Source organism: Stenella coeruleoalba (assembly GCF_951394435.1).
Source record: "Stenella coeruleoalba genome assembly, chromosome: 2".
NCBI lineage: Eukaryota > Metazoa > Chordata > Mammalia > Artiodactyla > Delphinidae > Stenella > Stenella coeruleoalba.
In genome coordinates this window covers 161,764,818-161,781,173 of record NC_137147.1, presented here as the reverse complement: position 1 = coordinate 161,781,173, position 16,356 = coordinate 161,764,818, and the positions used below count along the sequence as shown (strand labels likewise).

Sequence of the window (16,356 nt, the reverse complement as noted above, 5' to 3'; positions counted from 1 at the left end):
ATAATTCTGGGGCACAGGTAAGAAGCGTATCTTATTATCCTTATTTTCTAGATGAGGAATCTTGACAAGTCACCTGAGACTTGAAAGGGGCATGGAACAAGTCAGAAGACAAGCCAGGAGAAGGCAGGAGACTCCTGTTGAGTAAAGGACCCTTAGCCTTCAAGGATGACCTTCTAACGCATTGCTGGAGAGACCATAAAGCCATGTCGCTGGTGATGCCATTCTGCTACACACAGCAGATCTCGACGCAGGGCAAGCGTCCCCCGACAAGCAGAAATGACCCACGAGGAAATTCTAACTCAAGGTTAAAACTCACGCATAGCCAACAGAATTTAAATGGTTTCTATACAAAGAAAAATCTTTCCTAAAATCTTCCTGAGAGAAAAGAAGATTCTGTGGCAGGGGCTCAACTAACAGGAAAAAAAAAGAAAAGCTCCGCCTTTAAGTCTCCTCTTCAACATGGTGCTCTGTGAGGGACCTGGAAACACCGGAAGTAAGTAGAAACCTGCTCGGAAGTGCTGTAGTAATACAGAAACGGAAGAAATATTATTGCCCGTCAGGAGATGCCGGCAGCAACTTTTTGCCATCGAAGAGGAAGACAGAAGTAGGAAAAAAGAGGAAAATATGGGCTTTTTGTGCAAAGAAAGAAGTACCCTGACAGGTCGCATTAGAATGTAAAATGTAGGTGACTTAATATTATTGTCTCGAGATGGAGCTGCCAGTCATGTTAACCAGCCATCAGGGCTTGCGTGTTGCCTTTGAATCCTGATGCCCAGGCAAGATGGCGGGGTGGACCACGGGAGTCACAAGGAAGGATGCTACAAGCACGAACTGAAGGGAATAATTGCAGTTGGAGGCCTCCTGGTGACAATTTTGAGAAGGCAAACACAGCTGCAGCACAGCCAAATATAGCGGGCCAAGACAATGACATCCATAAAGTTAATCATTCGAAATATGCTGCCCTTCTGCCCAACCAGAAAACTCAACACCCCTTCTATAGCCTAGGAAGTCAAAATGTAGTTCTATGCACAGAAACACACAGCTGTGCCAGTGGAATTTACTGCAAGTGATGACCGAGGTGTTTGGACGCTGTCTTCCCTCTCAAGGCTGTGGTTCTGAGAGCTGTGCTGTAGACGGATGTGGCCCCTTCTCTTGAAATTTAGGAAACTGCTCAGAAGAGGGATAATTAATGGGGCTTAGAGAAGCCCACTGAATCTTAGAGAAGATTCAAATAAAAGAACAGAAAAGATATACATCAGGAAAACCTAGGAAAGGCAGAAAGAAAACTTCAGGAAGAGCTGTTCTGTTGATGACCTAAAGAAGCCTGAGTTAGGGTACAAAGAATCAGGAGCGCTGAGTCAAAGCATAACAAAATGAATACCGTTAGTCCGCTACCAAAAGCTTTCCTTCCTTACGCTTTTTCCTATTATCTTTCACTTTTGTTATTCCCCAAAGATTTTTTTTCCAAGGAGAAAATGAAATGTCAGATTTCAGCCTGCATTTGCTTCACCTGTGTGACACCCAAGGTCTACTCTGGAGATGCACAGAGAAAACTGGGTGAGAGGTGTGCATGCACGTTGAAGAAGGTTTACACCAATTTACCTCCTTACAGCTGCACAGATCTCCCATAGCTTTAGCCTTTTCAAGATGTTCAGTTGATGTGTTGGAGTCCCACTAGACACAATCAAAATTTTGAGTTCTCCTTTCAACAGCGATAGGAAGCTATGGGATAATGGCATGGACCATACAAGATGGTGGCAGCAGGCAAGAAGCACACGGTGAGGAATTGGGTCTGGTGGGCACCAGCGTGTCTGCACGAAAAAGTATCAGTGGAGGGTCTACTGTCAGGCTTCTGTGAAGTCTTTCTTTCTTCCTACTTGAAGCCTATAAGGTCTTGACAGTAGCAACAACTCAACTGCAACTGAGAAACGTCCCCAAGTCTGGGGACTCTGTGGCAAGGAGAGAAAAGCCACTCAACTGGGTGGGAAGAGTCTCAGCTTTTCACCCAGAAATTATGACAGGACCATCACAGTGACCCTCTTTTCTGTCCTTTAACAAAAGCTACTCTGAGGTTCTGGGCCAAAGAGTCAAAACAAAGACCTAAGAACTACTTCTAGCAGTGTCACTAATATGAGGTATCTCTTTGGTCAAGATGTTAAACCTTCTTGAATCTTAAACGTTTCAGTTATGAACGTAAGAATCCATTAAACACATGTTACGTTGTACACGTATTTCCTAACTTTTAGAGCCAAAGGCCATTAAATGGAAGATATTTTAAGAAAGTGAGGAATTATGCCCAAGCTAGTTTTCCATATATATATTTCACCTATATTTACATACATATGTATATATACATGTGTGTGCACACATTTTACATACACGTTTACAGCCAGGTGAATAACAAATTATTCTCCTCTTTTAGCCTAAAGGACCAACTGATTTTGTGTCACATAAATGTGATACAACTTTCCTGTTATTGGGGGAGACCAGGAGATAGGAAGACATCATTCAAGGAAAAGGATCTAAAACACCACCGTAAAATTTAATGAGCCCGGGACTTCCCTGGTGGCGCATTGGTTAAGAATCCGTCTGCCAATGCAGGGGTCACGGGTTCGAGTCCTGGTCCAGGAAGATCCCACATGCACGGAGCAACTAAGCCCGTGTGCCACAACTACTGAGCCCACGTGCCACAACTACTGAAGCCCGCGCGCCTAGAGCCCATGCTCCGCAACAAGAGAAGCCACCGCAATGAGAAGCCCACGTACCACAACGAAGAGTAGCCCTCCCTCGCCGCAACTAGAGAAAGCCCGCACACAGCGATGAAGACCCAATGCAGCCAAAAATAAACAAATTTAAATTAAAAAAAATTTAATGAGCCCAAGTCCAGCTATGAACTCCCTTCTGAAAAGACATGAAAATTACGCCTTTCAGCATAAAAACAGAGAATTTTCGATCCTAGTATGGAAGCTGAAAAACTATTCACTCCCATGACACTCAAGAAAAAAAATTTTTAAAGCTGTGCAAAAATGATGTCAAATGTCAAAGAAATCAGCTGAAATTAATTGCCTTCTCTCTGAGGAGTGAGTCAGCACCATCATCTGTGAACCTCGGAAATCTTCAGTCCTGTTTGAGCCTATAAATGTCAGACAAAGCAGCTGCTGGGTTGGGGGAACTTGATTTGCATGGTCATGACAGAGCCATAAACAATCTCCCTGAGAAAGCAAACCTCTGACTTTTCATTATTAAGGCTTAAAATCCAAACACTTCACGTACCCCATTTTTGAAGCACTATCCCTATTAAAGGAATCCTGTATCTATCTGTCTCTTACCCTTCTGCTGCTGGAAAGGGAGCACAGATCATTTAAACTGAGGTCTCTTTCAAACAGGTTTCTTTATTTAAAATCTGACCTTAAGTAAATGGCCATACAAGTCCGGCAGAAAAGCTGAGAATAATAAACCAAAATGGTATTTTAGTCTAAATGCAGCCTAAACTTAATTTACATACATATTTAGGAGGGAAAACTGGAAAAAAAAATGGGTCTAGTAATTTGCCAGCAAGTTGGCTCTGAGGCATTCATTCAAATGGAGTAATTAAAATTTAACCAAAAACCGAATTTGTACTCATCTGTCATTTTGAGAGCCATATGATTACATATTTATTAGCATTCCATTTTAAATCATCAGCTGATTTTAAAGCATCACTCTCAGTATCTGAACATAATATACAATCTGCAGTTCATAAAGCCGACTGTTCATAAAACTCCGGGGGTAGCACTGTGAAAGCGTAAATCTCAAACATGCTCACAAGGCATTTCAACCACATAAGTGGAATTGTATTTCTATAAAACCAGTTGGAGTAATCACTTTCTGTCGTGATTTAGAACAAATGGGCAGAGTGAAACTGCTGAAAATCCCCTGTATGTTTCCCCCTTTCTTTTTCAAGTCCTTCCGGAAGAGTCTGAAGCTCACAGTAAATGAAAAAGACAGTCCCAGGAGGAGATTGGGGGGGGGGGGGTCCATCCCTTCACATCTAGATTCAGAGCATGAGAATACTGGATGGCACAATTAAACAGTGATGATGCTAAAGGGGGATAATTATTTTACAATTACCTGCGAGCATCACATTTACTGCACTAAATAGTTTTTGTTTCCCACCAAGGTTTTTCCAGGAATGTGCAGCTCCGTTTCCCTTGAAGGTCAGCAAGAGCTTTTTCTTAAGGAAAAATAAAAATGCATTTTCTGCACTGCTACACAAGTAGCACAGCACCGTCGCTGGCTTCCTTATACTCCCCACCAGCTCCCTGATAGTGGATACACACACAAGGCCACGAGAACGGGGAGGTGCTAAAGAACAGGAAATCATTCGTACTTTCCAAAGCCTCCCCCTTCTGCAGTTTTGGAGAACAAATATGACACTGAGAAATAGCTAACTCTTCGTGATGGCCTAATCCACCAACACAAAGCGAAAATCCAAGCTTCCCCTGAATAAATAAAACCCTCCAGTACTAACACTCTAAATTGGAAATAAAGACTTTTTAAGTTTGGGTGAGGTTCAGCATAGGAAGTGAAAGACATCAATGACTTTACTGATTTATCATCGGGCTCCTTGTAATGTGTTGAAAATACCCAGGTTTTCCACGGAAATGCAAATAATAGATACTGGTAGTATAAACAGCTGTGGGGTTGGTTGCTACAGTGACATCAGACCCCCCCCCCCAATCATCCACGTCTACATATAAGCTTCAACCATGATCACGTTTATCAGATTATTACCAGTCTTTTCATGAGAAGGGAATGAGTGTTGAACCTGTAAGAAAACCACAAGGTAAGAGTAAGGAGAAATGAAAAGTCTGGGGATATATGTAAAAAAAGGAAGGAAACTGCAGCCTTTTATCAGAGGCCAAATATACTATTATTATAGTGGTGAGAGCAGGGGTGGGGCGAGTACGTAACCGCTCGGAGATGGAAAACGTTCTTAATGATCCCATGAACCACTAGGTTCATACCTGAAAATTTTATTTTCTTTTCATCTCCTCTCGCAAGGTTCTTATTCCTCCCAGCTCACGGCATCTCATCAAAAGATGCCAGAGTCATCTCAATCCAGCAAATTACAATTAAATAGCAATACTCAACAATTACAATAATATCTCTAACCCAGATCAAAGATAACATCAGTGTTCTAAAATGCCACTGTGGGAGGAGTTTTCGGTTTCAGGAAGCAGCTGATACTGAAATAGGCACTGAGAAATCCCACCTGAAAATACTTCTTTAAAAATTTCCTTAAAGAACCACACACACAGCTCTTCTTTTAGAGTCTTTGCATTTTAATTTCCTCTCATGTCTATCAAGGAATCGGGTGACGAATCTCAGTGCTCTATTTTATTATTGGTAATGGCATTTCCTAAATATACTTTAAATGCCATATGGGGAAAAAAAGGGAACTCAATGTCTTTGACCTTCATCTTGCTGGTACTCAGTAAACAAAAAAAAGTTTTTAATTAAAGTATATTCTCTTTAGCTCATTAGCATATGGAATAAGTGTGAATTTGAATCAAACGAGAGTGATCAATTCACTAATTTGAATCAAATTAGAGAGTCAATCCTGAATCGGTGATATGTATTTCCTATAACGCTCCATCATTCTCAAGTGACAATTATGGTTTCCCAACAAAAACAGTCCTCTCTTCTCTCGTCAACACATAAACATGCATTTACATAACACACGTGCGCGCACACACACAAGCAAACCACAGCTTTGCCATTTACTGCCTACGTGGCATGTGCAAGAATGTAATCTCAAGTATCACCTGTAAAATGGGTGCAATACCCAGCTTGCATATCTACTATGACAGCGTATGTAAAGTGTCCTGGTACATAGCAGGTATTCAATGAATGACTCATGTTCTTCTCATTTTAGTGGGGAGAGGGAAACAGTAATTACACTGCCTTCTTGGACTGGTCCCATTGCCCCTCTACTAGCTTCTTCATCCATAAAACAAAGAGGTCTGGTGAGATGGTCTCCAAAGCCTCTTCCAACGTTAACAATTATGTCCCTAGAACTGCCGTCCAGTTTAATTAGCCCCTGATAGACATCTTTCCGGTTATCCCAACTTGGGAGGACTCAACAAAAAGGTTAATGCACCAAGTTGACTCAGGATAACTTTTTCTCCTTGTCAGTAAGGTTACTCACCGAATGTGAAAAAAATAAGATTTCGTATTAATTTACTGGTAGCTTCTCCTCAGCATCTCATTCTAACATCACAAATCTAAACTAACATGTTTAAAGGTGCATTCATAGATTTTTCCACCTGTAATTTCTCAATTCCAAGATAGCATGTCTTAGATTTTGTTTAAAATTTGTGTAAAAATTCAAAAACATTAAAAAAAAAAAGGAAGCCCAAAAGGTGAAACAAAGAAAGACACTCATCCCCGACTCCGATACAAAACCAAGTGCCCCAGTTTAGAACAGAATTTTTAAAATATCAGTTGTTTTTATTTTCATTATGCTTTTTTGCAAATGACATTCTATTTCATTACGCTTTTTTGCAAATGACATTCTAAACACAAAGACAACAAAACTTTGATAGTTAAGATTATTTAAAAGGTCCATTTCCATGTACAGTTTTGATGTTAAACATTTAAAACCCCAAGACTTTGAAGTCTATGTCATAACAATTCTATACCCACTACAGAGCCTTAAACGATCTGGGCTCTTTAAACACTTGATGGCTCATGGGGCCACGAAGCGTAATCATTTACCTCAAAAGCTATTTGTTCATCTGCCTTGAGGACTCAAACATATTACATCTTGCAAACTTATCTAATATATTCTTGGGGGAAAACGTCATTGAAAATATGTTCTACTGCTTTAGAAAATCAACACCAGAAAAGCCCTGTGCTTTATATAAGTTCCTTTTAGGAACAGGCCAACAATCTAGCTGACGGCAATTTAGTCCGAATGGCAATATACCATAAACAACCACCGGTCCAGAAAACAAACCCACAAAGCTATCTTGGTGATAAGATATACTTGGAGTGGGTTTCAAGCATTTTCAACTTATCACATTCCTTCTCACGCACCCCCATTCCCCAAAGACAGTCTCTAACGTGAGTTAATTACAAACTCTTTTGGAAAACACGCTACAGTATTCTCAGGGCTAAGGAAACATAAAATCATTATCTTGGAAACAAATAATAAAGTTATCATTTACAAATCCTGTTTTTCTTTTTTTCTAGGTTCAATTAAGCAAGAGCTGACAAACACTGAAAACAATTTGAGTTTGATTCCAAAATAACTAGCACATGGAAGAGAAGTAGGTAGAAGTTATATTAGGATTTGTCTAGCCGACTCCATCACTAAGACAAAAAGGCTCTATTCAGAGCAAACAGTTTGAATGAGCCACATTCATCCACCAAATGAAAAGGACAAATTAAACTTCCATAATTAATAATTTAACTGACAAGAGATAGCATCTTTCAGAGGCCATTAACACTTTACATTCAGAGAGTATTCTTAGCAGGTGACCATCATTTAAAACCACGATCAAGCCAATTCTTTGGTTCGGCCCCAACTCTCTTACAGAGGAGAAAACACAGAACTTTCAAACTAGCTAATGTGCAAACATGTAATAAACGCCTATACAGATAGCCCTTTTAAGAGGGGGAAGAGGACAGAGATCTCTCAAAACAAATATCATGGGAACAGTACTAATCAAGATTACTTTCACAGAGGAAACTGCCAAAGGGAAATTCAATATTTTAATTTACATTATCTGATTATCTTAGTTGGGACAAAGAACCTGATCATGTGTAAAAGCAAGTTAACATTCTCAATATCGACTAGAAGGACAATTCGCATTTAACAGACTTTCATCCCTCTCCCCAGGTTTTTTTTTTTCTCTCCCAAATCCTAGGAGCTCAAATAATTGGCCACTGCGGAGTTTCTCAAGAATCTCTCAGCTCGTAACATTTAACATCCTAGAAAAAGAATCTTGCACTGTAGGGGAAAGTTAGTTGCCAGGGAAATGGATCATAAAGCTCAGAATGGCCTGAAAATTGCACAGGATAGAGCGAAGTGCAAGAATATGCATGTTTCTCTCAGGGTGTGTACAATAGGAAACATCTTATACCTACTCTTACCAAGGATAGCAGTCCCTTTTTCACTCGATTTATTGTAGCCTAGATTCACTATCACATTTCTTGCCTGACAAGAAACAACTGTATATAGTCCAAGTCTGAAATTGACACAGACCTTTCAGACCCACTCCTGACAACCTTCTAGGTCGTCTTTTCAAACACTCCTGAAATACAAGCAGATCCCATTGCCTTCAGAGTGACCCAGCTGATAAGAGAAACTTTCCTATCAAGACTAACGAGCCCAAGAAAAATTAGGCATATTTTCCCTTCCTCAGGAATCCCAGCTCTTGACTTCTCCCAATAAACTCTCTACTCTAGTTTGCCGACGTGTAAAACAACCAGAATCACATTAATTATTAAATTATAGACTGCATATCAGACAAATCACCGTCATTACCTAAAAATTACCTCTAATTTCTGCAACAGAGTACACCTGGCTATTTTCATGCTTTATAATTATCTCCCCCCCACCCTTTTTTTTTTCCTCCCCTCCTTCTACTCTCCCATCCTAAAAAAGCAATTTTTGCAAAGGGTAAGTCAGAAAAGCGAGCAATTTGGTAAGAAGGGATATTTAAATGGGCCACGAGAGCTCCTGCAGCCCCGAATTTCAAATGACACGAGCGTGCACGCGCGCACCCCACCCTGGGACGCCGCGCCACGCTCTCCTGTCCTCGCGGGCCGGACCCCAAGCCCAGACCCCGGGAACCCGCGTCCGGCTCGCCGGTCCACGCTCTCCACCCCACCCCGGGCACCGCGCCCCGCTCGCTGGTCCCCGCCGCTCCTCCAGACACGCTCCCACCACCCCGCGTCCAGCGCCGGCTCCGAACCACAGGGCGCGGCCGAACCGGAGCCACCCCCCGCGTCCCCGGGGCGCAGAAGCGCCACAGCCCGCCCTCTCCCTCCGCGGGGCTCCGGGCCGGTGACCCGGAGGCGGCCGGGCGGCCAAACTCACATTCGGTCGGGAACTAGCAGGCGGCCCTCAACCATCATGTCCGGGAGGAAATCCAGCTTGAAGGCAGAAGTCATGTTCGCGGCGCGCGCTCTGCGCTCGGGTGCGGGGGGCGGCGGTGCGCGCGGCCGAGTGGCGGCGGGCGGCGCAGACGGGCAGGGACAGGTGCGCGCGGCCTCCCCGCGGCGGCCGCCCGAGCCGGCACTTGTCACATTCTCTCTCCGCGGCTCTCCGCCAATCCCCGCCGACAGCCAGCGCCCGGGCCGCAGGCTGCCCAGCGCCAGGTGCGGCGACCGGGGGCGGAGCTCCGTGCCCGCCGCGCCGCCGCTTAACCCCTGCGGGCCCGCACGCCCGGCCCCCGGGGGGAGGAGGAGGCGGAGGGACCGCCCCCTGGACAAATCGCCCCCCCGCCCCGCCTCCGGCCTAGGTTCCCCGGCAGCCAGACACGCACACTCGTCCCCAGCGGTGACTCTGTCCGGTCCCCTATTTCCAGGAGCCTGGCATGAGGCCCGACTCACCCACCGCTTGTCCTGGGTTTAGTACCACCGTATTGCCCAAGGCCGGTGCACTCCACGAGCGCACCCAAACTCCCCAACTGAAGCCACGAGAGACAATCATCACGGGGGTTTGTTTAAATGCTCCTCGGTGGGCTGTGCTCGCCAGTGTATGAACTCAACTGAAATAGCATTCGTGGTTGAGCCAAAGTAAATATCAGATAAACGGCCCAAGTGACATTTGCGGACTTTTCCGTGCTTTACAAGGAGAAAGATTCATCAGTCTCTGCACGATTATATTCCCTTTTGTATCATCTTGAAAACATTAAGAAGTACACGGGACTAAAATGGTGATAAATCACGTTTTCTTTTAAAACGATACATCACAAGTTGGTCATCTCGAAGTATTTAAATACAATGATTAAAAACCAACAGTGGGGCTTCATGAAAAGAGTGTTAGGTCTGTAATGGCCATGAAGCTTAAATACTCATTTAAGATCTGTGACCGATTTACTAATAGGAATTGAGAAATAGGGCAGAATTCTCACAAAGAAGGGAGTTTAATTTTCCCAAGTGACTTGTGAAAATTCTTAAAGTATTTTTATATGGTGATGTTCTAATCTGGCGCTCTCATCGTTGTTTTGTTGCTCAGTTATTTAGATGAAACTGAAATTTTCACAATGTCACCAGTCTGTAAAACTTCTTTGTGGCCTATTTCACATTCTAAAGAAAGCTCATAAATTGCAAACCAGAAGTCTTATAGTTTGCCTCTTTTATTAACCATCACTTTAAATTTTATTTTGAAATGACATCACACTTGGGGGTGTATTCACAGTAGTCAGAGGGTTAAACAACTAAGTCACGTGGAGTTAACTGTATCACGTGGTGTTAAATGTATCAGACAACATGGAGAAAAAATTGTTTTCATCTTTTCTCACCAGTTTCTTGTGTTATAATGAGAACGGATCATCTTTAGAGATTATGAAGAAAAATGGATATTTATATACCAATATTAAATCCACATATCAACCGTAGATCCAGACTTGCTGCATTGAGCAATTTGGAATAACAGGCCTGGTGTATTCAATTAAGTCCATACTTAATTGACTTGATTTCCTTCTTCAGCTGAACAACATATCTGGCTTTTGACCAAGATGGTTCTAATTCCAAGACATAGGGCTAGGACTAACCTTCAGTTGAAAATATTGCCTTTCTGAGGAATCAGGGCTAGGTTCATAAAGAACTGAAAAACAGATGGGGTAAAATCAATTCTTATACCCCAAATGCCCCAACTCTTCCTAGTAATACTAAGCTACATTTTTTCCCGACCCTAGCTTCTGCAGGCTGCCTTTGAAATTATAAGAATTTTGTTGGTCTTTCAATAACCTTAATAAAGTAATTAGCCAGATAAATGAGACAAACCTTGACAGTTCCTGATTTTCTAGACATTATTTACATAACTCCCAAATGTATATAAGCAGCTGACTCTATAATAAAACTATTTGAAGAACGAACTAACAGAACCGGCCTCCAGAACAGAAGCAAAACACAACTGCGTGAATCGAAAAGGAAAATATTTTCAAATCCGCTATGGACTGAAGCTCCATGTACATCTACATTCTATAAGGTAGAAAAAGCATCATTAACACATAGACTTCTGAAATATTTATTCTCTCTTTAATTGCATGTGAATTATTTGGGAGACACTGTAGGGAAGGCCTCTTACTGACTTAAGCCTTCTCAGCGGTTTGTTAAATTCTAGGCTCAAATCCCTTGAGGCAATAGTGGATTCAAAGCAGCTTTTAATCATACTATAAGGAGGGTGAAGAAGTATGTAAGTAGGTCATAGAGAAAGAATTACTAGTGCATAGGTTACTGCCTTATTTAACAACTACAGTGAGTCCCAGAGTTTTCAAAGCACATTTGCTTTTGCCATTTAAAGTTAGAAGCAAAACCAGGGTCAGATATAAAAGAAAACTCTAACATGAAATACAGTGACGAGGGGAACCAAGGAAAGCTTCTGGATGTAGCTGAGCTGAAATAGTTGGCTGCCAAATACATAAATAATAGAGTGATTGCATAGGCACTTAATTTAGGTGCCAGAGAGAAACAAAATATACAAACACACACACACACCCTATAGGGTTTTGTTTCCATGATCACAGCACCTACACAAGAGCTGTTTTTCCAAATACAAATTTTAAAAGCTCTTGAGCTTAAAAACAAAAACACCCAACCAAATACCACCTGATGAAAAGCTTCAATTTCTCATCTGACTGCTTTGCCAGAAGGAAAAAAAAAATCTCAAACAACTCGACAGGGCCCCCTTTTTTAATTTTCACGCCGTAACGAGCCATCAGGTATCATGTTTTGGCAGTTGGAATTATTTTGCAGACAGCTCGTCTGGGCCGCTGCTAAACACGTGGGGTTCAGTGAGGCTATTTTATAGCCAAGGATCTTATCAACAGCAGTGAAAGGGGGTGAGGCCATGAGCGAGCCCCCCTCCTAGACCTGACTTGGTAGGTGACACCTCTGTGTGCTGACATCCCTAGGGACGGGGCTGTTGGGAACAATGCAGTTTCCTCACCATTTTAGCTTCACTGTAGGAAAACCTTAAGCTCTTCCCGAAGCCCATCCCCCTACCATCCCTAATTGTCTATTTTTTTTTCTTTTTAATCAACTTGCTATTCATTTCCCAAACAAAAGGCAATTCAAGAATTGGAAGCACTTCAAGGGAAAGTTTCTGAATGACCTCATTTTATATGAGGCCTTCCAAGGCAATTGGGTGCACTGTGCTGTTTCAGCACTCCGCCCCCTCCCCATGCCTCATCTCAAACTGAGGTTTCTCCAGTGGTCATTGTTTGAGCACTGAATTATCACTGGCATTTAAAAAAGAAAAAACCCAAAAACCTCTCCATAGAAACAGAATGCTAATAAATGTGTTTGTAAATGGAGTCACACTGCTCGAATGGAAGGTATCCGACTCCTATCACCCATCTTCATCAGTGAACCAGAATAGAGCCCCCTGACTACAGATCTTTCAACATTTTTGCACAAAGTTTATACCATAACTTAGAGACTGGAGTCTGATAGATAGTGATGCACGTTTATAACCCAACAGTTAATTTTCTTCTCCTGCAGACAGCCCTGTATATTTTGTGACAAATTTCCATTTTTTAATTATTCCTATGCATAACGTCACGGGTTGCAATCTCTTTAAAAGCAGTAGACAGTCGGCCATGCAACTACAGATGTACCAATACTGTTCCATCTCCTCAAACAGCCACCTTCACAAAAGGGTTTTTCTCCCCTCACTCCTGGCTCTTTATTAAAAACTAGAATCCAAAACATCTTTCCCCATCACATTTTTAAATTCAAATTTTATTAAATAGCTGTTCCATTTTTTTTTTTTTTTTTAAGCCAAGTGTACTGAGAGCTGTTTGGAGCAAGAAAGACAGGCCCTAGAAGGGCGGGGGGGGGGGGGGGTGGGTTCCCATCACTGGGCGTTTTCCAGCCAATAAGTTTGAAATCCACATGAATTTGAAGTACCTGGGAAAGTATCTGACTTTGCCGTCATGTGTTTGTTCTTGGCTTACCCCAGTTTCATCAGCAACTTGTAAAAATAAACAAGTGTCTTTATGCGCTTAAAAAATCCCCAAATAGATCCCTAAGTGATACATTATAAATCTATATTTTCTTAGCTCCATAAAGGTATCCCTTAAAAAATACTTGTATCACCAATCAAGTTTAAAATGATCTTATTACCCCCCCATTTTGAAAGCTTCTGGAATGGCGACTTTATCACATTCCCAAAACGACTTCAGTAAAATCACACGCCAATAAAGATGACATCGTTATTAAACTCTGATTTTACATTTGTACGGGAATTTTAAGCCATCGCTCTCCCTTGAGAACAGCTGCTACTGGCTTTTTGCAATCTTGTGTTTTTCTGAATCTGTTTTCAATAGAGCCAAAAGACATAATGGTGAATCTCTCTCCCTTCTGAAGAGACCCTCCAACGGAAGATGGGTTCTTTGTATACATACCTTCGCGCTCGGAAATGAGATGCCCCTTTAGGGTTTCCAGAAGTTTCCATTCCAAGGGGATGAAAAGCTAATACTGTGGACCTGTCAGACCCTGAGCCCAACCAGCCTATCACTTCCCTCTCGGACTTGCCTTTCCCTTTTCCTCCTTTCTCCATTATTCCCCCTGCTGCCTTATTTCCCTCCCCCTTCAGCTTTCTCTTTCTTTCTCCCTCTTTCTCTCTCAAACGGAAGCCAGACAATGCCAGACGGTCTCCTCCACAGCTGTGGGTCTGAGGAGGCAGGTGACCACAGAAGTGAAAAGTCTTGGTGGCTCATCTGTCAGGGAAATCAAGTTTGCCTCGACCAAGGCTGAGTTCTCAACTCGGAACAGCTGTCTCTGGGGTGCTTCCTTTCCAGACATCATCACAGGGTGGAGGGGGAGGATGGAAGATCACGTCCCATGAAGTGAGTAAATATATGAAAATTGGGAAAGAGAAGATTGGAGAAAGGGCGGGGAGGAGAAAAAGGCTGGCCTGGTGATATGTACACAAAGGCACTCAGAAAAAACAACCTCTGAAGGAATGTCCCAGCAGCCGCTTGAAGATGCTGAGATTTTTCAAACTGTATCAGGTAGCTTTATCTGGTGCCAGCCTGGCGGTGGGAACCAAATTTATACCTATCAGAGTGGGGTTTTGAGTTCCCTGGCAATCTGCCCTTGAACACCCACCACCCCCAAGAAATGTTTTCCCCAAATGGTCAGAAGTTCTCATCTTACTGTCACATGCTGTAAATTTCAAAAAGAGAAACTACTGTTTGATGAAACACAGCAGCTGAGTGGGGACAGCTGGGTGGATATAGCAGTAGGCATAACATTAGGTCTAGAGAGAAAGCAGCAACAGGTGGGGGCAGAAAGGAAGTTTTAAGACTTAGTGGGTGGGGGGTGGGGGGTGGGGGGTGGGGGAGGGGGGCGGGGGGCGGGGGGAGGGTGTTTTCTGAGACTGATCTTGGCGAGAAGCAATATCAGGACTTGAGAGGGACTCTCCAGAGGCATGAAAGCCCCACTGGCCTCAATGTCCCTCCTTCTTCTAAACAAATACATCTTGAAGAAGAGGAAGGATTAAAGAGACCAAATGCTTGGATTGTGTGTAAAAGAGAACACACGCATCTGCTTTACCCACAATGATGATGGATCCCCATCAAAGAGCTTTTCCTTCCAAGGATCGGAAGTCATCTGACACAGTGGATGCAGATCAGACGCTTTAAGACAAATGCTACTTGCAAGCGGAGTGAAAAAGATGATAAGATTTAAGGATCAAACCTGTTAGATTCTGCACCTGATTCTGTCAGAGTGGACTGACACTGGGAACACGTCATTTAATTTTCTGATTCATCATCTAGACCTTTGCATGTGCGTGGCCATCATTTCCTTGTAGGGATGGATGGCTGAAAAATCAAAATCTACCACGATCCTCTGATGAGAGGTACGAGGTGTTAACCTAATTATTACTACAGCAATTACATAACCAAGCTATTAAAGTGACATGTAGGTTGAAAATACATTAAGGTTTTGAGCACAGGAAATTTTTTTTTCCCTATAATATGGTTCAAATCTCTAACTATTTTTAGCTTATGATAGAGGTTTTTGAGAATCCCAAATGACTTTTTCTTTAAATTTGCTTTTGATGCTCATTCCCATAAAGTCCGTTAGGGGAAAAAAATTCTTTTTTTCTTTCTCTTAAAAGAACTACCCAAAAATCTTCATGGAAAAGTGATGTAGCAATCTACCCAAGCTAAGTGGAAGTGTGTTATCTTATCTTATCACTATGGTTGAGTGTAAGCCTTTATGTTGCCCAATCTCTTAGTCTCTCATACTCTCTGGTGGCGGCTAACAGCTACATTTGTACTATTTCATAGGAGTATGGCAACGTGAGAGAGGAGGAGAGATGTGAATGACTTTGAGGTCTGAGGAAGAAAGGTGATGAAATTAAGGATTTTATTTGGCTTTGTTTTAATAACAAAGACGAATCTGGGGTGTTCTAAGGATAACTTCCCTTTCCTGCTCCCTCTTCCATCCTTCAAGACCCCCTCCCCTCATTATACACCACTTGATACCTTCTTACCCACTGTTCCCTCTCTGTTTCATGACTGTCTTGAGCTTCTTAATGAGAAAAGATCATGTCACATAGTATATCTGCTGCTTGGTTGGTCCTGATTACAATATGATACGTTTTGGCCCCTTATGCAGATTAGAAGTCACATTTCAATTTCATCATGCTTCAGATTTCTCTATTATTCCCTCCAACATGTGTTCCCATTATACAGATTAAAGCCTGAGAAAAGTGAGCCACGGGTGCTTTAATTCAAAGACCTCGTGAGCTATCAGGGGAACCAGTGAGCATACGCAGGGGAGCCGTAAAAACTCAGAAGCAAAAACGACTGTGATTTTCCCTTTCTTACCGTACAGCTTACTCCGTACAAAACTAGAAGGCAGGCATAAATCAGTGCACCGTGGAAATGTGGCACTGGAGGAAAATATGACTTTCAAATATCCAATATTTGTACTCTTAAGTTGGCCAGGGAAGGAGTTGGCCTGAGTCGTGACTTAGAATCCCTTCCACCATGAGCTGTGTGTCCAGTTTCCCTCTTTTGGTCTGTTTTTCTCATCTTTGAAATGGGAATAACATAACTACCACTAACTCTAGGGTATCTGTGAGGATTAAATTATACAAGATGAAAAGAGATCACCTAGTGC

General features: G+C 42.5%; 1 protein-coding gene across 13 annotated transcripts in view; it reads right to left on the bottom strand.

The window, feature by feature from the left end:
* The window catches only part of CELF2 (CUGBP Elav-like family member 2), a 1,226,917-nt gene that overhangs the window by 295,528 nt on the left and 915,033 nt on the right, over positions 1-16,356 (bottom strand). The window contains exon 1 of one of the 13 annotated variants that reach the window (XM_079914886.1): positions 9,089-9,608. The exons of 11 other annotated variants lie outside the window; for them this stretch is intronic. In XM_079914886.1, coding sequence (XP_079771012.1) covers positions 9,089-9,162 — 74 coding nt within the window. In that variant the 5' untranslated portion in view covers positions 9,163-9,608. Of the gene's footprint in view, positions 1-9,088; positions 9,609-16,356 lie in introns of those variants that run through there. One more of the 13 variants, XM_079914882.1, reaches the window with a different exon arrangement.